The sequence below is a fragment of the Astyanax mexicanus genome, chromosome 15 (assembly GCF_023375975.1).
Source record: "Astyanax mexicanus isolate ESR-SI-001 chromosome 15, AstMex3_surface, whole genome shotgun sequence".
Lineage (NCBI taxonomy): Eukaryota > Metazoa > Chordata > Actinopteri > Characiformes > Acestrorhamphidae > Astyanax > Astyanax mexicanus.
Window position 1 is genome coordinate 14,013,648 of NC_064422.1, and position 23,746 is coordinate 14,037,393.

General features: G+C 37.7%; 1 protein-coding gene across 1 annotated transcript; it reads right to left on the reverse strand.

The window, feature by feature from the left end:
* Nucleotides 1-2,565: 2,565 nt before the first annotated feature.
* On the reverse strand, nucleotides 2,566-23,746 carry LOC125781306 (scavenger receptor cysteine-rich type 1 protein M130-like). Its single transcript, XM_049465051.1, has 22 exons — nucleotides 23,497-23,746; nucleotides 22,451-22,504; nucleotides 21,910-22,218; nucleotides 21,475-21,528; nucleotides 21,216-21,380; nucleotides 20,999-21,088; nucleotides 20,228-20,290; nucleotides 19,574-19,636; nucleotides 17,408-17,716; nucleotides 16,678-16,980; nucleotides 16,291-16,581; nucleotides 15,324-15,430; nucleotides 12,575-12,770; nucleotides 11,090-11,404; nucleotides 10,702-11,001; nucleotides 10,181-10,516; nucleotides 9,543-9,611; nucleotides 8,171-8,479; nucleotides 7,945-8,058; nucleotides 7,536-7,694; nucleotides 7,314-7,406; nucleotides 2,566-2,666 (listed from the first exon to the last, which is right to left on the reverse strand). Exons 1-22 carry the CDS (start codon nucleotides 23,744-23,746, stop codon nucleotides 2,659-2,661), a joined length of 3,957 nt encoding a protein of 1,318 aa, XP_049321008.1. The 3' UTR covers nucleotides 2,566-2,658.

A 23,746-nucleotide genomic window follows, 5' to 3' on the forward strand; every position in this document is an offset into this window, starting at 1 on the left:
ATCATTGTTTGCATTGTTCATGTTATAATCTTTTGGAGATCTGTTCCTAATAATTAATAATATTTTTCTTAAATAATAGGTCTTATTCATTCTTCACTCATTCTAAACAGAACGAAAATGTTTTTTAAAAGCTCAGTTTTAATGCTCTACTTACTCAAAAAAGGTCAGGTTTAATTCGGGCTTTGGCTCAAAATGACAGTGTATGGGGCAGGTTGGGTCGAGCTCTAATGTGAATCCTTATACTGCATTCCATCTGAAGTAGGAATTCAGAACTGGAAATTTCCAAGTTCTAAGTAGAACATTTCAACTGGAATAAACCCACAAGTTCAGAACGCAAGATGGCTGCACCAAACATCAACAGCAGTAAAAGCAGTAGTATTTTACGTTTCATTAGCACGTCTAGCTGTTCATGTTTCCATTGTGTGTGTGAATGTGCGTCTGGTATCGCTGACAATGCAAAAAATTATAACCTGGGACATATAATGTGGGACATTTTTTGGTTACATTTGCTATAAAACACTGGTACATGATTAATAATTAAGTTGTAGTAAACATGAAAGTCTTTAGCTTATTTTATAATTCCCTCTGGAAAAAAAGAAAACAAGGGTAAAATATGTATACACATGTAGATTACAAATAGTTTTAACCTATAAATTTAAATTATTTTCTGTGCCTTTTCTATGCTTTCGCAGCACATTTTAATGACCATAGCGTGTTTAAAACATCAGAGTAGACAAGAATGTATATCAAAACTGATTATAGTAGGCCTATATTTACATTAAATATATTTAAATAAAAAAAAAAAAACATTTATTTAAGCAATGCTAAGACACAATCTTCAATAATAAAATGTGTCAAATTCTGAGCGCTCCATAATGTAGGGCTAAATTACTTCACTCTGCACTGATGTATTAATCAGCTCAGGCCCATTTCAAACACTGATAAACATTTCTAATGTTTAACCTGTAAACAGTATTTCACACTTTCATCAAACATGATATAGAATCTTCTGTTTAAAACTTTGAACAGAATAAATTTTTAAATAAACTAATTTGGCATATATCTGGCTGTCAGGGAATATGTTTAGGTTGTGTCTGTATTGTGTAGATTATTTATTTTTTAACAGCTTTTAAATGCATCTGTTTAAATGTTGCCTTCTTGTCACCATTACTGGTAATTTACTTGCATATATAACCAATATGCTTCCCAAAGAGTGGAAGAGAGCAAGAGCTTAATTACAGCCTAAACACCTAGATTTTTCTCTGTGAATTTACAGTTATATTCCATCTGAAACTCCAATCAAGTTATCAAATTATTTTTTAAATAGCTTTTCTCAGTCGATAAACAGAGTCGATAAACGGAGTCGATAAACAGAGTCAATAAATGGAAACACAAAGATCACAAAGAGTAAACTTGACTTTGACTTTGTTTTTTTTTTGTTTTTTTTCCAAAACTTATCCAGGCCTGAAAATGACTATTTTCAAGTTCCTTGACTTTTCCAGGTTTTTCATGACCCTGTTCCACAGTGCTTCATATACACCTCAATAATAGCTAGTTATGTACAGGTGCAAGTTTCACTTATAGGGTAAGACATTTTTTCGACATATTTTGTACAGTTATTTTAACAGAACGTTGTCGACTCAGGTGTGAAGTTATTCCCAGCTCCAACATCCAACATAAAAGCTAAATGGAACACAACGTTAACGGCAGAAGAAGCATTTGAGTAAAGTGCTGCTCATTACTTACTCTAATGACGGTACGTTATGGTCGTCAATCATCACTCGTTGCACTCTGTAATGGAAGAACAGTGGATCGTAGCCTTTTTGACCTGAAACAAGACCAAAGCTATGCTCATCACCACTCATTTATTGAGTGTCTCCAGCAATATAATATAATATTATATGATCTAACTTACTGCAGTGATTGTAAACTCTGTAATGATCGGGAAGATTTGTGTCCAGAAAGATGGCAGCTTCCTAAATACAGCAAATTGTAACATTGTTACATAAAAATCTTTTTAAATCAATAATTCAGCTAAAATAATTGCCTTCTACAGACTTTTCAGTTTTATTTTATTTTCTTAATTGTTAAGCTTACTTTTATGGGATTTCTGTAGAGTGCCTGCTTTCCAGGTGAGGGAAAAGACATGGCAACAAACATTATTAACTATTGGATCCCAAACCATAAGCAGAAAATCTAGATTCAAATAAGATTACATAATTAGGTAAAGCATCCCAACCTGTGACATAGGTGAGATCCAATTCAAATCCATCCTTTTTGTTACCGCCTTTTGTTCTCAGATACCTGCAAGATTCACAAATGCCACAAATCAGCATACAAACAGTAACTTGGGTGTATTTTAAAAGGTTTTGATGGATTTTAATAATTTTCCAACCTATTTCTAAATACATCAAAATGTTTAATTTTTTTTATTTAATTCTCTCTGAATCATGATGAAATAATCAAACTGTAATTAAGTTTAACATTTCATTAGAATCTATATGAATAATTGATATAATTTAATTAAAATAAAAGAATGATGGCCAGCACCCATTTAGATCCTCACCTTTCTTCTAGTGACCTTCTCCAGATCTTTCTTCTGAGAGGCCAGACGAAAGACACGCACCAGGATAACTATCCTCAAAGCCCTCAGGAAGCTCACCACCCTGTTAATGATAGAGAAAATCACATGAATAGCTAAGAAAGAACAACATGTAGATGAATAGTTTACCACATCATCTGAACACAGCATTTGTTCTTTGCACTGTATGATAATTTAATGATGAATGGACTAATCTGCGTCATGAAGTAGCTCCGTAAGTTAGCAAACTAACTTACATAGCTAAGCTGTTTTGGTTCTACTGTCCCCAAACGCCCTATAAACTCGAGCCACGAGACTCATATAGCTTTCATTGCCAAGATTTTACCTGCTATCACTAAAGATTAATAAGATAAATACACGTTAGCCCTGTAAATCCACCTAACGTGCAAATGATCTTAACGCCAGCACGAACGAGTAACGGATTAGTAAACACGCAGGTAACCCTCGCTGTTTCTGAAAGAAAACTTCTCCTCTGTCTCTGTTTATACAGCGATGGTTTGGGTTTAAAGCTGGGTTTGTTGTGCTGGATATTTGCTGCAATATTATGAACTGAGATCAACCAGTGCTAACCAGTGACTTTAAAAAACAAATAAACACAGCTGTTACTGGACTGAAGGGGTTTTAAATATATTGTAGCGTCCGCCTGGACTCTGAAAGAAGGACCGAGTAGGCAGTTTAAGTCGCTTTATTGACTTAACTTAGAACACAGGTTGCTGTAGGCCGCAACCACGCCGAAAAATTAGTGTTGTGTCGTTCATGAACGATTTGTTCGAATTAACGAATCATTTGAGTGAATGAACTGAATCCAATCACTTCCCCAGCTGATTCGTTAATTTCTCAGTTCAGTAGTTAAGCTCAGCAGCGACCCCACAGGCCGGCAGGGGAACTGCTGTGTGGTCTGTGAATCACTGAATCACCGGCGAATCTGGTGGCGGAGACTCTAATTGCGAGGAAACTTGCTCAATGCTCAGTGATTCCTTCACTCACTGAACTGTTATCAGGGCTGGCGCTCTCGAGAAAGAAAAACAAGGTTGAGGCCTGGTAATAGTAATAATAACGTATATTGTTATCGTGGTTATTTTTTTAATAATATTATTACTATTAATATTAATAATAGTTGTAAAACAAGCATATTCATAACCAATAGACAAAGTTTCTGAAGTAAAGGGCATAAGGCCACCTTTATCATGATGATCCTGTTTGGATTTAATTTGTTCTGCACCCACTACAGTGAGCGTATGGATGTGTCTTTGTTTTATTTATATGTATTTATTTTAGTTTCTTGACCTTTTGTTTTGCACTACAGTTACGCTATTTATTTTCAATTTGATTGCACATTGAAGTTGATACTTTCTTCTGAATGTAATTTTTTTTATGTTAATTTTGCTCTTAATGTAACATCTATGTTGCAGAAGTTCATACTTATTTTTTGTATTATGTTATTTGTAACAAATAACATAATAAGAAAAGTCTCCCGTTTTTTTACAAGTGTTGTAAAATATATATAAATAACAAATATTGAAATATGTAACTAAATGTTGGGTTTATTATACGATATCGTATAATAAACCCAACATTTAGTTACATATTTCAATATTTGTTATTTATATATATTTTTACAACACTTGTAAAAAAAACGGGAGACCTTTCCGTCTCCCATCTTTTTAGTGAACTTATTCTAATGGTTCAGTTCATCTAAAAGAGCTGTTATGCCCATCACTACGAAAAATAACAAAAGGCTAGTGCTAACTGGTTAACTGTAGCTCTCACTCTCAGCACACACTCACGGGCAGCTCTTCTCTCTCTCTCTCTCTCTCTCTCTCTCTCTCTCTCTCTCACTCTCTCTCCCTTCACACACACACACACGCGCTTTCCTGCTCTGCCCCTCCCCCTACCCCAATCACAAGCCCAGCACAGAACAGAACAGTGAATTCACAGTGAACAGAATATAAAAGCAGCTTCGCTACAATATAGCTAATTGTTAAGAATTTAAAGATTAGGCTCCTGAAAGCCAGTAATGTTGACCCTGCTAAAAAGTCCAGCTCAAAATCAGAAGAAAACATTCCCTATACTCCCTATATTTAACGATATAGCCTCCTAGTATAAAGTACGTTTTTTCTGCTTTTGAGATGGATTATTTAGTAGAGAGTGTAAATCTGTACTGCAGTAAAAGTGTGTAGTTTCATAAACTTGGCTCGACCTAAATTTGTCTCACTATCTTTATAGGTCAGTTGCTTTAAAACAAAGTAATGTTAGCATAATGTAATGGAAGTGTGACTATTTTCACCGGGTAAAAGAAGCTTTTTTTTAACACAGGGGGACTAATTTCATCCCTTAATTTAAAACTTCACAGTGCAGTTTACACTGAACAAATCTGCCAATCGGGTAAGCAAAATTTTCTTAGTAAGATTTCTTACAAAAAAGCAATGGCAAAGTCTCAAAATGAGTGAAGTAACACCTAAATCAAGCAAAAAAGTCACTGTTTATGGACACAAGAATCAGAATAACTTGATTGCTGCTTAATTGTGCTTATTTTGAGTTCAAATTACTTAAAATAAGGTACAAATTCTAAGTAAGAATGATTAAGATAATTATCCCTAAAATAAGCAAAATAATCTAACACTTACACCATGCTTAGTAAGACAAAAAGTCTTATCAGAGAAGAAAATAAGATTTATTGCCTTAAATTTAGATAATTTCACTTGCTAAGATTTAGTTTTTTGCAATGTAATGACTGTGAACAACTTATTACAATATAGATAACTAACTACCTGTGTAGTTATGTATGCATTAGTATGGTACCTAAGCTGTCAGTCCTCTGCTATTCTGAGCACTTCTGAGCACAGAATAAAGATGAATCATATTTGTCAGCAAGTTCTTAGATTTTAAAATGCTATTTTATTATATATACACACACACACACACACACACACACACATATATATCATATACATATATAATGAGAGTACACCAATTTAGCTGTGAGTAAAGGAGAGATTCTAGTTGAGAAACTGTTAAAATGAAATGTAGTTTTAAGAATGTCAATTAGCAGTATTGCCATTTTATCTCAGTTTTGGTTGTCTTTCTTTTTTGCATCATCTGAACCTGGGAGTTGTTCTTTAAATTGTCAATATGTCCATACATACACCTTGTTTTAAATAGCGTGTGCTTAATTTAAATGAAACAAAACTTAAAAGCTGGTGTTTTAATAAATATTAGCAATAAATAATACACATCTAAAACAGTAAAACCATAAATGCAATACATACTTTTTATTTGACTAGACTAGGCTAAAATGTTTTGTTGACTAAATGACTAAAGTGTGACAAACAAAAGACTAAAACTAAATTAAAGTCACCTGTCAGAATGAATGCTGGACTGTATCTGTACTTAATTTTAAATACTTGTCATTCTTAATTCTCTGTTCTGAACATTTTCATCCAGGCTTGCTTGTTTAAAAAAAATAGTTGTTTTACTAATTCTATTATTTCATCATGATAGTGTGTATCCTGCAGTAAAGTTATTTATTTGGTTACTTTTTTGACATTTCTAGTTTAGTACATTAATTACAAATACAGGCAGTGTATAAAATGGTATGAGAGAAGTGCTGAATCAGGGGGTTGCCCAGGATCCCATACAAGCTAAAAGCAGTGTATGTTAATGAGACAAATGTATGAAATATGGAGAACTGTAGATCTTCTTATTTGGATAAACTATTACAGGACTACAGTAACTATGTGAAAGTAAATCTACAGATCTTTCTCTTCTGTAAATTCAGGCCCAGTCCCCGAAGACCCAGCATCTTCAGTGTCCTGGAGCTCAAGCAGCAGCACTTGCCACTCCACCGTCTCCATCCCCACCCGAAAGAGGAAGATCAGCAGAAGGAGGCTTCCAGGATGTAAAGAGGAGGAGAGGAGAGGGAGAGCAGATCAAAGCTTTGTAAATTGCTTTCTAAATAAGTGTTTTTTTTTCATTGTTATTGCTTGTGTCTGTGTTTTCTATTTATTTGTTACAAAAAAATGTAAATGTGGGTTTGAGGGCCTGATTTAAGTGTCTCCCTATTTCTTCCTTTTTTTCTTCTTTCTTTTCCCTTTTCCCCAAGATCTCATGACCTCTCGCCACAGAAATATCTTTCTGGTCTCAAAAAAGTAAACAGGCACAGTAACATATTTTGATAGTTTGAGGTGCTACACATTTGGTACCTACAGCACATGTGAACCTACAGAAACTCCATGCACAAACAATAAAATAATCCCTGTCAATCATCTTGCATTACTGTTACAGAAACTAAACATCCACAGGGTCTAAAAGTCTAACATTGCCCTCTACTGGAAACTGAAAATACCAGTAGTGCCCTATGATAGTGAATATTAAAGTTGCAATAAAAGAGCAATACATAGAACAATAAAAAGCAAAGAAAACTAAAATTATTGTTAAAAGTTTTTTTATCCAATAGCTTTTATAAATACATTTTATTGAATGAGAAGATACATTATTCAGAACATTATTCAGTGGGAAGAAAAGATAGATAAATTGGTGTAATTTATTAACAAAGGAAGAAAATCTACAAAAAAAACACTAAATATTTAAACACTAAAATATAACAATATGAAAAGAGAGTTATCTGACAAGTATTTGATTAACTGCTACATTATTTCTGTAAAGACCAGACATTTCTGCTTTGAGAGAAAAAAAAACATTTTACTCTTACTTTCAGTTGAGACAGTAATTCTTTTAGGGATGAGCCTGGTGTCAATCTCCTCATAGACAGGCTCAGCTGAAGTCTTCCTCCTCTTAGAGATCACTGTGAGAGAGACAGAGAGAAACATGGAGTCAGTCCAGTAGAAGAGAAGACTGATGACAGATTGAAGGACTAATGATGATTAGAGAAAGTACAGAAAGTGGATTGTAGATGATCTCTGAATCCCCCTACCTCTCCTGAGCTCTCTGTTCTGATAAAACAGCACAACCAGAAGCACTAAGGCCAGGAAGAGCACAGATCCCAGAACCAGGAGAGACACTGGATAGATGGAGGGAACAGCTGGTGGAGGAGTTTGTGGAAGTATGATTCTTCTTGTCTGTGGTTGAGAATCTAAAAAACAAATATACAAAATGTATTATACATGAACACAGTCCTTTTATTGGATGTGAATGATTTTGTGATGAATATTATGGAAGATGACATATGAAATGTCTATAAACACAGAATGATCTAGACAGACTGGTGCAAAGCACATACAGACTCTCACTATTGTTACTTTCTATCCTTCCCAAAAACATTACAATTATTAAATGATGGAAACCAAATGTGTGTGACCAACATTATGATCAACAATAGTTACCGAAGTTGCTATCAAGCCTGTTTACAATGGAGAAAAGTGGTCCCCGACCTTGCAAGACAAAATGTCCCATCTGTCCTCTTTTATTATTTAAAGGCAAAGTATGATACAGGAAGCCTAGTGAGTGAGCATAAAATAACAATGTGATGTAAGTATTTTTCTCAAGCATGTGTAAAGTTTCTGTAACAGTTAGGAGGCAAATATATTCAGTTGTGTCTGTTCCTCTGACCTCCACAAGTGACTCCAGCACTGTGGGAGCAGTCAGTGTGGTTCTTCAGGGAATGAGGACAGTCCCACAGGTGAATCTCATTCCCTCTACACTTCACTCTGTTCATCCAGATAGTTCCTCCACCAGAACCATCAGCAGCTCTTCTATTAGCACTCAGCGCCGGCCCACAACCCAGCTGCCTGCAGATCACCTGAGCATCCCTGATGTCCCAGAGGTCACCACATACAGACCCCCATGTTTTATTATGATACACCTGCAGCCATCCAGAACAGCTTCCTACTCCTCCCCTCAGCCTCAGAGGAATGTGCTCTACAAAACACACCACAGAGGGAAAAAAATGATTATCCATCAAAGTCTTACAAACATTTACAACAGTCGTATATACTGTATGATGAAATATGTTCTTATAGAGATGTGGTAAACCACAAAAAAGCATTGTAAGATGAAAAATATATACAAGCAGAAGAGAGCAGGAGAAAAAAAAAACAGAAGTAGCCATAGTAAAAAAAAAGCACTTACCTTGTTTTACCGTTTTAGTTGAAACAGTTGATTTTTTTTAACTAATATTTTTTTTAAATAAGATATTGCTTCTAATAGAGTGTAGTTTGTCTGTCTTCAGCAAGCTGTCTGTTACACCTGTTATTTCCACCACTAGGGCTGTGCCATATCGTATCAAACGCAAAAAACGATACTATACCCTGAAATATCGTGCCATATCACCCACCCCTAATTACCACTGCAGGGCACCACTGGGGGTGCTGTTTTTATCTGTCCAATATTATTCATTTTACTTTATTATTAATTATATAGATTATATAGAGTGCATTAACAGTATCATGACTTTCTTGATCACTGATGTCTGTTACCATCTGATAAAAAGTCTTGTATTTTTTTATATCGTAGTTTGGGGGGGTGCCATATCATATGCAAAAACAGAATTTAATTTTTATTTTGTTTCAGTAGTGTATTTTTTAAATAATATCTTTAATTCAGTGTTTTGTCATATCACCAAGAGTACTGTTATCGCGATAAATGCCATGAAACATCGTGATATTGTTTTAGGGCCATATTACCCACCCCCATCCACCACACCTGTCCTGTCTACACCTGAATTCCTCAGACTTACATAGACACTCTGATGGACTCCATTACCCAGAATCCCTCTCTAAACCTTTGTTAAAAATATCATTGTAGAAGTGTTATCTAAAATATGTTAAAGTGCAAAAAAATATGCAAACTACAAATAAAACAGTGCGAGCAAAGACAAGAATTGCTTATTAGTGAAAGCATGCTGGCAGAACATGCAGTCAAAAAGAAAGAAAATGTAGTTTATCAAAGACATGATCATTTTGATAATGATAAGTTTTCTTACTTGAGCACGGTCTCTCATAAGGAGATGAATCACACAGCCAATTTGTCAAATCTAGTGTATTTCCATTCTCTGTGGTAGGACAAAAAATCTAATATTATGAAATTCCAATTACAAACTACATTAGTTCTAGCATTCTTTAAAGTCTTTAACACCTCATCATATCTGCCTACCTGAGCAGGTAATGCAAGCAACCTCATTGCGATTATCACACCTGTTCTCCCCCCAGGAAGAAGATGGACAGTGCCACAGAGTGGAGTCATGTTTCCTACATTTTACATTATCCAGCCAGTTAGGAGCTGATTCCACTCTTGCTTTAGACCAAGACTCACTGCCAGTTCTTCCACAGTTCAGCTCTCGACAGATCAATTTTGCCGTTTCATCAGTCATCCCATTTACACACACATTCCCCCAGGTTCCATTATAGTACACCTCCAGATTCCCCTCACAGCCCTGTCAGTCAGTCTGATCTCTTTATACTCTGGCGGGAGAAAGATAGCTAGCTAGTTATGCACATTGATTTAAACGTGCAAAAGTTTCTTCTTTAATTATTCAAAATGTACCTCCAGTTGTACATAGATAGGGCATTGGTACTTGATTACAAGATCATTACAAACTGAGCAATTCAAGATACGAAGTACCTGAGCACACGACTCCTACATCATCCTTGTGTCCACATTCATCCTCTCCACACAGCTGATATCTGCAGTTCCACAGAGACACCTCGTTCCCCTCACACTCCACCTCATTCAGCCAAATGGGTCCAGTTCCAGATCCAAACCGGGCTGGTACTGGTACTGGAGCACTGAGGGCGACTCCACACTGCAGCTGTCTGCAGACCACCTGCGCATCCTCAATATCCCACAATTCATCACTCACTGTCCCCCATGATCCACTGTGGAAAACCTCCGGCCTTCCTGCACAGTCTCCTCCAGAACCAACCAGCCTGATGGAGCTGTGGACTGTGTTAGATGTACCTAAAATTTACACAAATACAAAAGATGTTTTCAAACTCCTTTCACAAAATATGTGTTGTGTATATGTACTCATATTTGCCAAATAATTATTCTCAAATGTTCAAAAATATGGATAATAGAGGCACTTTTGCATGTTATCATACATACAAATAAAATTATACATTTATTAACTGTGCAATGCTTACCAGAGCAGGTGATGTAGAGCTGTACTGTGGAGCTGCAGTTCCTCAGATGAGCTTCACTCCCAGAGCAGTTGAAACCCGTCACACACATGTAGCTGTGTTCAGGACTGGATGAAGAGGAGCTGGAGATGTTGAGTACAGAACCACAGCCCAGCTGTCTGCAGACCACAGAGGCCTCAGACTCACTCCAGGAGTCCAGCAGAACTCTCCTCCAGTCCTGCCTGAAGAAAACCTCTACCTCCCCCTCACACTCCATCCCTCCAGACAACCGCACTCCTCCCTCATGAGACGCCAGAGAAGAACCTGAAGAGAAAAAAATATATTACTTGGCTTAAAATGAGGGAGTAATAAACTTTCAGTTATTTATTATACTGCAACTGTAAGATCTCACCACTACAGATAACTCCAGCATCCTGTTCATGAGAGCATGCAGTTCGACTCCATGATGAAATGGGACATTTTAACAGGTGTGTTTCGTTTCCCTGACAATCAAACACATCAGCCCAGATCCGGCCACTCCCCTCCCCAAACCAGTCTGACCCCAACACAGCCACAGAACTCCCACACTTCAGCTGAGCACAGAGGACACTGGCAGCTCTCATATCCCAGCTTACATCACACACTGTACCCCACTCACTGAGGAACTGGAGCTCCACTCGACCAGAACAGGAATCTGAGCCGTTCATCAGCCGAGCCTGAGTGTGACCTGAATTTACAGAGGAAAAACAGTAGGCAACAATAATACAATACAATAATAATAAAAAAAAATACAGTAATTACAAACTAATTGCTCACAGTTTAGTACTAATCTAAATCTTTTACAAACATACTTCATCATACCAGAGCATCTTAGTCCCACATCCTTGTTGTGAGAGCAGTTGGGTTTCAAGGAAGGAGATGTCTGGCAGAGGTACATATGAGATTCGTTTCCTCTACACTGAAGCTCCTCTGACCACATCTGACCCTCTGCTCTACCAAAAGCAGCTGCTCCCAGAACCTCCACATGAGAACCACAGCCCAGCTCCCAGCTGCACACAACCTCTGCATCCTGCTGGTTAAAGTCAGCATCACACACTGGAAGCCAAGAATTCCAATGAAGCTTCTCTACTCTCCCAGAGCATGCGTGAGGACCACCAACAAGTCTTCGCTTGTCACCTACAGTATAGTATTTGTGTACATTGATCATCAAAAAACACTGCACCCAGAAGAAAGCATCAGATTACAAGGCTAGTCAGAAGAAAGATGTGCTATGCCATGGCTACACATTGACAGGTCAATCCACTAATCCACTAAAAAGTGCTGGATACTGTTGGACCCACGATCAGCACTCTACCACATCGCAAAATCACATTAGTGAAAGCACATTAGGAATGCCACACATCTGACATGTTGCATTACACACTGTATGTGTAGTTCCTTAAATATTACTCATCTTAGTCTAAATGAAATAATTTATTATTCCTCACACTGCCTGTAAATCAATGGTAGACATTAAAAAAAAAACATACTTGTAGTTTTAGATAAAAAAATAAGACTTTGTAAGTTTCTTTTAAAATGGTCACCAAAAACAATTCAACATAGTCAAAGTCTAAAATTTTTTTCATATGTATAAAACTTTTGCTTTTTGACTTCTCTGCAGCACTCCTTGTAAACTTAAAAAGTCTGGTTAGCCCTCAAGGACATAAATGACAAATCAAATTAAAGGTTTCTTAATGTTTTAATGTCTTAATATCTTTTTTCATAATATTGTGCAATACAGAAATCAATCAAACTGGTGGATTTGTGTCTCCGTCACCTGTCTGTTATCTGAATTTGGTGGATGTGTGTTTTTGTCAGTGTTTTGTGTGAAATTGACAAAAGGAAGTGAAATACCTACCAGAACATGCCAGTCCCACATCATTATCATGGGAGCAGTTGTGTTTGAGTGAAGATGATTTTGGACAGAAGTGAATCTGTGATTCGTTTCCTCTACACTGAAGCTCCTCTGACCACTCCTGACCCTCCCCTCTACCAAAAGCAGCTGCTCCCAGAACCTTCACAGGAGAACCACAGCCCAGCTCTCGACACACAACCTCTGCATCCTGCTGGTTAAAGTCAGCATCACACACTGTGACCCAGCTCTCTCCATGAAGAACCTCCACTCTCCCAGAGCAGTGAGAACCTCCAACCAGCCTGACTCCTAGGTATGATCAAAATATAATAAACATTATGCAGTGGGTTAAAAGGTTTTTTGATTACAGAAGTTCATACTAAGTTTTTAGTGTAACTCACTTGAACAGATGACTCCAGCATCTTTAGGATGATTACAGTTATGTTTACCCCATCCTGCTGATTTACAGTTCTTTAGTATGGATTCTGATTCTCTACACTCCACATTATCCATCCAGATTGGTCCTGATCCTGATCCAAAGTAAGCACCACTAAGTGCATCTACAGCCTCTCCACAGCCCAGCTCTCTACACACCACTGCAGCATCTACAGTGAGTCCAAGAAGTATTTGATCCCTTGCTGATTTTCTTCGTTGGCCTACTAATAAAGACATGATCATTCTAAACTTTTAATGGTAGATGTATTCTTACATGGAGAGACAGAATATTAAAAAGAAAATCCAGAAAATAAATCTAAGGAATATATATTAATTGATTTGTATTTCATGGAGTGAAATAAGTATTTGATCCCTTAGTATTCATTAGCAGTTCTGGCTTTTACAGACCAGTTAGACACTCCCAATCAACTTGTTACCTGACCTGAAGCCACCTGTTCTCACTAATCACTTGTGTGAAAAACACCTGTCCACAGAATCAGACAGATCACACAGATTTCAAGTCTCCAACATGGGTAAAACCAAAGAGCTGTCACAGGACCTCAGAGTCAGAATTGTTGACCTTCACAAAGCTGGAATGGGCTACAAAAAGATTAGTAAGGTGTTGGATGTGAAAGTAACAACTATTGGTGCAATTATCAGAAAGTTTAAAAGAGTATAACATGACAATCAACAGACCTCGGCCCGGTGCTCCAAAGAAGATTTCGCCTCGTGGGGTGGCAATGATGCTGAGAACGGTCAGAAATCGTCCTGCAACCACTCGGCAGGAGTTAGCAAATGACCTGAAGGCAGCTGGGACCACAGTTTGCAAGGAAACAATTGGCAACACTTTGCGCAACAATGGATTCACATCCTGCAGTGCCCGAAAGGTACCCCTGCTGAAGAGAGCACATGTGGAGGCGCGCCTCAAGTATGCCAATGATCATTTGAAAGATGAACCAAGTTATTGGGAGAAGGTTTTGTGGTCAGACGAGACCAAAATTGAACTTTTTGGCCTCAACTCCACCCGCCATGTGTGGAGGAAGAAAAATGCTGCCTATGACCCCAAGAACACTGTGCCAACCGTCAAGCATGGAGGTGGAAGCATAATGTTTTGGGGGTGTTTCTCTGCCAAGGGTACAGGGCTACTTCACCGCATCACTGGGAAGATGGATGGAGCCATGTACCGCACAATCCTGAGGGACAACCTCCTCCCCTCTGCCAGGGATCTGAAAATGGGCCGTGGTTGGGTCTTCCAACATGATAACGACCCTAAACATACAGCAAAGGCAACAAAGGATTGGCTCAAGAAAAATCACATTAAGGTCATGGAGTGGCCCAGCCAGTCGCCAGATCTCAATCCGATCGAAAATCTATGGAGGGAGCTGAAGGTCAGAGTTGCCAAGCGACAGCCCACCAACCTTAATGATTTAGAGAGGATCTGCAAAGAAGAGTGGGCCAAAATTCCCCCTGGTGTGTGTGCTAAACTTGTGGTTAACTACAACAAACGTCTCACCGCTGTGCTTGCAAACAAAGGCTTTGCCACTAAGTATTGAGTGTGTTTGGCAAGAGGGATCAAATACTTATTTTCCTCATTGAAATACAAATTAATTAAAATATATTCTTTAAAATTATATTCTGAATTTTTGTCTTGATATTCTGTCTCTCCATGTTAGAATATATCTACCATTAAAAGTGCAGAAGGATAGTGTCTTTATTAGTGGGCAAACAAAGAAAATCAGCAAGGGATCAAATACTTCTTGGACTCACTGTATCATATCCCAGTTATCATCACACACTGTTCCCCACTGTCCTTTATGAAGAACCTCCACTCTCCCAGCACAGCGACTCCCACCATCCACCAACCTCACACTTTCTAAAGAGCAGAAAGAGAAAGATTGAATGCACAACTCAAACATCATTTTGCATCTTTTAAAATCTGGTAAAACTTCATTTTAATGCTACTCACATGTGCTATATTCCAGCATGCACAAATATGGACTATATCAATAAAAGAATTAAGAAGAATATGTTTCATGAAGTACATTATACACTGACCACTAAGAAAAGAACATCTTTTCATCAAGACTCTAAAAAGAAAAAATAAATAAAATATGTAGCTCTCACCAGAACACACCAGTCCCACATCATCATCATGGGAGCAGTTGTGTTTGAGTGAAGATGATTTTGGACAGAAGTGAATCTGAGATTCGTTTCCTCTACACTGAAGCTCCTCTGACCACACCTGACCCTCCCCTCTACCAAAAGCAGCTGCTCCCAGAACCTCCACAGGAGAACCACAGCCCAGCTCTCAACACACAACCTCTGCACCCTGCTGGTCAAAGTCAGCATCACACACTGTGACCCAGCTCTCTCCATGAAGAACCTCCACTCTCCCAGAGCAGCGAGATCTGCCCACCAATCTGACCCCTAAATTAGTTTATAAGAGAAAGAGAACATGTACATTAACATTAACACACAGCATTAAGTACTTGGAAACCTTAAGAAGTTCCACAGGGTTCTACTGTAGGACCGATGAAACTAATATTAGTGAAGAACTGATGACAGTGAAAAACTGCAGTGTGGGCTTACACATGGAGTCAATTAACAGTTTAAGCACTAAACACAAACAAATGTACTAATTAACTGCTTAAAATATATAAAGATAAAAACTCTGGCCATGTACCACTGAACTAAGGTGTAACTGTAATTAACTAAAAAATATTAACGCCTGTTTCTTTGTGAATGGGACTTCTGCATGGAAATCCATTATTTTCTACCAGAAAGGAAAGATTACAAAAATGTATTTCTCCATCATGCCTACAGCAATAGTCTTTCTATAATTAAGTATTGTCTTATAGTGAAAATCACTTTTCATCTCCATATAATAATTTGCTTTTTTAATAATTTGACTTAGTATATCAAGTTATTACCTACATTTAAGTACTAGTAAGACCCGGTAAGTATTTTGTATGTGCTAGTTCATACAGAGAAATCACACTGTAAGTTATGGGAACTTAAGCTCTAAAACACAGGCTGTATTATAAGTGTTAACTTGGTTTATTACAGCTTATAGTTTTCTTCTATACAGTAATTTGCCACATTATTTTTTAAACGCAAAACCAGGTCTGATATTGAGCAAACAGTGACTGATCTAAATAAAAGTGGGTTAATATAGGTGAAAGTAGGTCATGATTATGGCAGATTAGGAAGAAATGCTATAATAAATAAATTGTGCACAACTGATATACATTCCAACGACAAGTATTTTAAGATTTAGGAGAGCTCACCTGAACAGATGACTCCAGCAAGTCGATTACAAATTTGTTCCACCCATCCAGCTGATCTACAGTGCTTCACTGAAGACTCTGATCCACTACAGTTCACATCATCCATCCAGGCTGATCTTGGTCCAAACTGAACATTTTTAAATACAGCCTCCCCACAGCCCAGCTCTCTACACACCACTGCAGCATCTCTTATATCCCAGTTTTTACCACACACTGATCTCCATGTTCTGTTATAAAAAACCTCCACTCTCCCAGCACAGCGATGGCCACCATCCACCAACCTCACACTGTCTGTACAACAGAGAGAGAAAGAGAGAGGAAAAGATGTAGAAATCTGAAAAATCAGACTGAATCTCAAAATTAATACATAAGCCATTTAGCTCTTACCAGCACACACCAGTCCCACATCATTATCATGGGAGCAGTTGTGTTTGAGTGAAGATGATTTTGGACAGAAGTGAATCTGTGATTCGCTGCCTCTACACTGAAGCTCCTCTAAACACACCTGACCCTCCCCTCTACCAAAAGCAGCTGCTCCCAGAACCTCCACAGGAGAACCACAGCCCAGCTCTCGACACACAACCTCTGCATCCTGCTGGTCAAAGTCAGCATCACACACTGTGACCAAGCTCTCTCCATGAAGAACCTCCACTCTCCCTGAGCAGCGAGATCTGCCCACCAATCTGACTTCTACAATGTGTTTATAAGAGCAAAGAGAACATGTACGTTAATATTAACACACAGCATTGGGAGGGCTGGGAGGTTAATTTGAATAGAAGGGAATTAAATAATATGGGGCAGTGATTTTTATATTTTGCACTTTTCATTAACTGAAATACAAGGATTTAAAAAAAAAATATATATATATATATATTATTTCTTAGTTGCTAATTCTAAACCAAAGCATTCAAAACCACCTCTGTAATAATCCATTTATTAAGTGTATGAAAGTGAATTTAGGTTCAGGCTTAAACTTTTCATGTTACAAAGAAGTTTTTTTACAGGGGTGTATATAAAACAACTAACAGTTGTTTAATTAATTCAGTACATTCCAACACAGGCCTCATCACATTTGTTTACATCTCTGTGTAATATGTTTTATTTTTTTGCATCTTACCTGCACAAACAGCACCAGCGTCTTCATCATGATTACATCTCTGTCTACCCCAATCATACGACCTACAGTTCTTCAGTGAAGACTCTGATCCAGCACAGTTAGCATATTCCACCCAGATCGGTCCTGATCCTGATCCAAAGCGAGCTCTCCGTGGTGCATCTATGGCTTCCCCACAGCCCAGCTCTCTACACACCACTGCAGCATCTCTCATATCCCAGTAATCATCACAAACTGTTCCCCAATGTCCTCTATGAAGAACTTCCACTCTCCCAGCACAGCGGCTCCCACCATCCACCAACCTCACACTGTCTGTGTGGAGAAAAAAAAAAACACACTGATAATCAGAGAATAATTACACTTATACTCAAATAATAATACTCAAACAAGGCTGAAATACATTTAAACCAAATCATGGACATCAAAAGCTCCCATTTAGAGATCATAAGAAATCAGTTCACTAATGTGTACTTCTGTAGCAACACTAAAATGGGCTGACTGGATGATAGCAAAGTGTAAATCACATGAATGTAAGATCAAAAAGTAAATATATACTTTTCAATTAAATGCCACTTTATGCAACATCATTCAGCATGTCTGGTTTGGTGGGGGATCAGTGATGGTCTGGGGAGGCCTGTAGATGCCCAGGCCTCTACAGGTTAGACAACAGTACCCTGCCTGCTCTTAGGTATTGAGATGAAATCCTTGAACCCATTGTAAGACCCTACGCTGGCGCAGTGAGTCCGTGGTTTCTCACGGTGCATGACAATCCCCGGCCCGATGTGGAGAAAGTAGTTAAGTTCTTCGAGGATAAAGGAATTTATACCATTCACTGCCTTTCCAACAACATCCTAACAGAAAAAGAGGCCAGTATACATACAGTCCACAAAGTTAGTTTAAATATGCTGTATATATTATATATATATATATATATATAATATATACTTAAGTATATTATACTTACCAGATGTGACGAGAGTGACAGTGGTCAATAGAAAAATGAGTAGAACTCGGATGTCCATCTCTTGCACACACACTGCTCAACTCAGCAGCAGAACAAGCTTTACCTCTTCTCAGCCAGATAAGACTCAAGAACCTGAGAGACAGAGAGAGAGAGAGAGAGAGAGAGAGAGAGAGAGAGAGATTCCCCACAGCCGCCAATCACACTCACTATGACCTTATTAGAAAGAGGAGAGGAAATTATCAAACATTTTCAGTGACAAATCAGAAGAAGCTTTTTTTCATTTCGCCATATTTTTAAAAAGCGTCAGCACTAATTAACACAGCTCCACCTCCTTGTGTCTGTGTGTGTGTGTGTGTCTATGGGCAAAGGAAGGTACAAAGTCAGCTACCTTCTGGAGACAAACTTCAGAGAGAGTAAACACACAAAATACAGCATTAAAGCTGCACCTGCAGACAGCAGATCCAAACACATAACATCCACCATGAAGATAAGTCACAGTTTCTTTTAACTACACATACAAACAACTTTTTTGTGTTTCTCATGCTTTTACAGAGTATATAAAACTAGTTTTAATCCTGATTACAGAAACTCTGATTAAGTGTGGGAATATTGTGGGTTCCCTGTGAACTACAGCAAGGCTGGTGAGCGATGGACCAAACAAAGACGGTTTGTCTGCCCTGTTAGGCGGGTGTAGGGTATGTTTGTGGAAATGCATCTAAGGATGCACCTACTACTCTACTGATCACAGCAGTTCCAATTACAAAATAAAAGTCCTGTTCTCTGGAGTATGCACTCGTGAGCCGAACTTACCAAGTTCGTTCTGACAAAGTTCAAGAGTCCAAACTTGCTTAATCTATAATGAGAAACGGGCCGACTCTGGCGCTGCCAGGAACTTGTGAGCCCATGGGACCACAAGGGTGGTTGAGAAAACCTTTATTCTCTCTGTAATGATCTAAAACAGTATGAAATGCATTAATTAACTGAAACATGTTGCTCAGTGTGCTTTAAAAATGAAGAAAAAAAAAGAAGACACATTCTTTATAGGTGTGAAAAAAATCACACTTTATTATCATAATATAGAAAACCATAATAATGTATGCCGCACAGACATATATAGATATATTTTTGATTAAGGTGAAAAGCAAATATAATTTGCATGTTTACCATGTGTTCACAATAAATCGTACGTATTAAAATATCCAAACCTGTTGTAATGTGTGGGCTCTCTTCAGCAGGTATGATATCATCATAGACCTCGCCATAGTTTTCTGTAAAAATTAAAAAATGCATTGCAGCACAGCAGCATCAGGATGATGGCAGCAAAACACTGTTACTCAAAGACTCAAACTTTTAAAATACTAAGGGGTTTTCAATGTATTGGTACTGTCGCCCTCTGCAATCAGAACTGGTTGACAAATCAAAGTGTGTCCCTTTAAAAAAAAAAAAAAAAACTCCCACACACCAAAGGATATTAACTCACCTCAACATGCCTTTTGCAATCCTGTAGTTACCCCTGGGCAATCCTAAAATCACTATTACAAACTGTACAGTAGGCAAGACATTGTTTTTAACTTGTGCCAGACATGGATATACTGGAGTAGTCAAAGATAAATTGAATTTAGCATTAGCAATACCCGCTAACCACGCTCACTATTTTCCCGTTCAGGGGTGAGTCTTATCGGCCTGAAGCCTGATGCTAACTGCTAAAACACTTCAGAACCCTACACATATTGCATGGAACTTTTTTCTATAAAACAAAATATATATATATATATATATATATATATATATATATATATATATATGTTTTTTCTTCTGCATTAAAAATTCTAACACACATTCAGTATATGTCAACTTACCTGAGAGAAGTTCCTCATCTACGTCCTCATATCCTGAATGCTGATCTTCAGAGATAAAACTTCCTGTTAAAGGAGATCAGAACAGTCAGAATGCCAAAGTTCAATTATTTAATCAAAATCTACAGCAAAAAAATGTATTTGTAAGTCTGAAAATGAGATGAGGCTTTAAGCCCAATCCCATTTCACCCCATGGCCCTACCACTTACCCCAACCATTCTTTGAGTGTAAAGGGTGAAATCCTCCCCATAAGAATTGGGACAACACTTCATGCACCAGATACGTCATCAGAAGCACTAAGGTTCAGTAACCTAGCTAATTTTATGGCATTGTATGTCTTCAGAAAGGTTGGTGATTAAGGAACAATTGTCAATTTCTTAATTCCTGTTATGGGGAGCTTGGATTAGCTTTCATTTTATTTAATTGTTCTGTTCCGCCTTAAATGATGCAGCCTCTGCTGTCTCTTGCAGCATTTAAGGTGAAATGGGAAAGTTGGCTAACAAACCCCATCCCTTTCCTCTGCTTTTTAACAGCAGTACAGGCCTGAATTGATAGTAACAGATATGTAATTCTTCCTATTATAGTCAGTGGAGTAACACATATTATTTTGAACCTGTAAGATAAGGTAACAATGCTACAATTGATTTACTGCATGTAGTTTTTTCATTTATAGTCATTTAAACACTCAGAATTGCTATTTGATATCTGACCTTAGATCCACTTTACATACTGTGAGAAGACTGCCTTCAGTGAAACTCTCTACATATAATTTACCTCTTTTAGTATATCTGTTAGTGACACATTTATGGTTAATCTCTTCATAGACTGCCTCAAGCAGAGTCTTCCTCCTCGCCTTAGAAATCACTGAGAGAGAAAGAAAGAAACATGGAGTCAGTTCAGTAGAAGAGAAGACTGATGACAGATTGAAGGACTAATGATGATTATAGAAAGTACAGAAAGTGGATTTTAAATGATCTCTAAATCTCCCTACCTCTCCTGAGCACTCTGTTCTGATAAAACAGCACAACCAGAAGCACTAAGGCCAGGAAGAGCACAGATCCCAGAACCAGGAGAGACACTGGATAGATGTATGGAAAATTAGATGATGGATTTTTTGAAGGAGGGACTGTCTTTTTCTCTGTTAGCTGTGCTGGTACTGAAAACACAGAATAAAAACACTGTTGAACACTGCATAGTGTTGTTTAAACTAAAAAAAAAAAATCACACAAAGGAACTAATTAAAAGAGTACCTGTGGTGTAAGTTGTAGTTGTGTCAGATGAAAAAGGTAATGTGACAAATATGTCTGAAAGAAATATCATAAAAATGGTCAAGAAAAAGAGGTTACAGAAGGAGAAAGAGATTAGAGCAGCATTATTTAAGAAATGGTATTTATTGTTTTTGTGTTTATTGTCTTTGAAACAAAAGAAGTATATGGCTGATATGGTAATATTGTAGGTATTTTCAAAAATATTGTTGCATTATTGTCTGCCAATGTTACTTAGTGTATTTATCAGTGTTGTGAGCCTAAATCAGCCATAATATAAATGCTATTCTCCCTTTTACAGGTCAGAGGAGCACAATAATAATAATATTGAACCTGACTGAAATACAGAGTACACTGCTTAACATAACCATAGTTATCTTAAGAGAAGTTAATACTAGATTAAAAAACGTTCTCGCACACCTGCACAGGTGACTCCAGCACTGTGGGAGCAGCCAGTGTGGATCTTCAGGGAATGAGGACAGTCCCACAGGTGAATCTCATTCCCTCTACACTTCACTCTGTTCATCCAGATAGTTCCTCCACCAGAACCATCAACAGCTCTTCTATTAGCACTCAGCGCCGGCCCACAACCCAGCTGCCTGCAGACCACCTGAGCATCCCTGATGTCCCACAGATCAGCACATATAGACCCCCACTCAGCATTATGATACACCTCCAACCTCCCAGAACAGATTTCCTCTCCTCCTCTCAACCTAATAGGCATGTAATCTACATCACACATGAACAGACACATGAATAATATTACATTTTTATAACAAAACTACAGCAAACTGCATTAGTGTTTTTATTTAATCAGTTTTCACTCAAATCAAAGATCAACTGATGAAAAGGGAAGTTTAGAATTATTTGACAAAACAAGTTAGAATGTAGGCACGAACAAATCTGATTAATATGTATACTTATTCAAGTAGTGAATGGAGTGGTAGTCAAATATTCGTACTTGAGCACTGAAGGTTTTTTTGAAGGTTTTCAAATGCAAGCTGTTTCTTCTCTCCTAGAAATGGAGACACATGCTATAAATACTACAAAAATCAAATCAATACTACTAAACTCATTACTAAAATAATGATCTCAGCAATAACAATTGAGAGTTTCAATTGAGCGGCAAACCCCCTCATTTCACACCAACGCACAGAATTAAAAGTCAGTCTGGTTGTGATTTTCAAATAACACCAGGCATTGTAACAGGGCGCACAGGAAACTTCAAGCTGCACCAGACTGCTCTTTTTCTCTAACCCCACCGAACTATTCCAGCAATGACAAAAACAAATTTTCAGTGCGATTTTCGGACAGAACAGGCTCCTATTAGTAAATGTACACCATTATTGTAAGTCACTTTGGACAAAAGCATCTGCCAAATGTAATGTAATTCAATGTAATATATCTTATTATTTCACTCACAAATGTAATTTTTTCTGATACACTTTACACTTTTTATTAAAATGTGTTCCCAGCATGACCAGATGAGTGTAAAAAGCACAGCAAGGTGTAGCTTGTAGTCCCAAAAAATCTCAAGCAATCCTGCACACATACATTGCCATGAAGAAGTATTTGCCCCCTACAGATATACTGATTATTAATGATTTCTGATTATTAAAAAAAACTTTAACATCAGACAAAGATAACCCGAGTAAACATAAAAAAGCTCATTTTAAATGATCAGGAATAAAGGAATTTAAAGAATTTCTTGATTCTACAGGTCTGGCAGTAATCAGGCCTGGTTGAGTTAAGTGAAACTGAATACTCATCTATCCAAAAAGTGTAATTAATCACATTTTATTTTTTAGGGGGTGTTTGGATATTTTTTTCCCTTAATAAATAAAATGATTATTTAAAAATTATTTTATATTTACTCAGGTTGTATACACTCACACAGGGAAAGAGGATGAGGAAAAGTGAGGGTGATCCGGTCACCACAACACTTTCTTTCAACACAACTCTCCTCGTTTTACTCATGCTCATCTACTACAAAGAAAAACAACATACCGGAGCAGGTAATGTGAGTCACCTCACTGCTTCTATCACAATTGTTCTGACTCCAGGATGAAGATGGACAGTGAAACAGAGTAGAGTCATGTTTCCTACATTTTACATCATCCAGCCAGTTAGGAGCTGATTCCACTCGTGCTTTGGTAGCTCTCTCAGTCTTAAATCTTCCACAGTTCAGCTCCCGACAGATGAGACCCATTGTTTCTACATCCATCCCATTGTTACACACATTCCCCCCAGGGTCCAT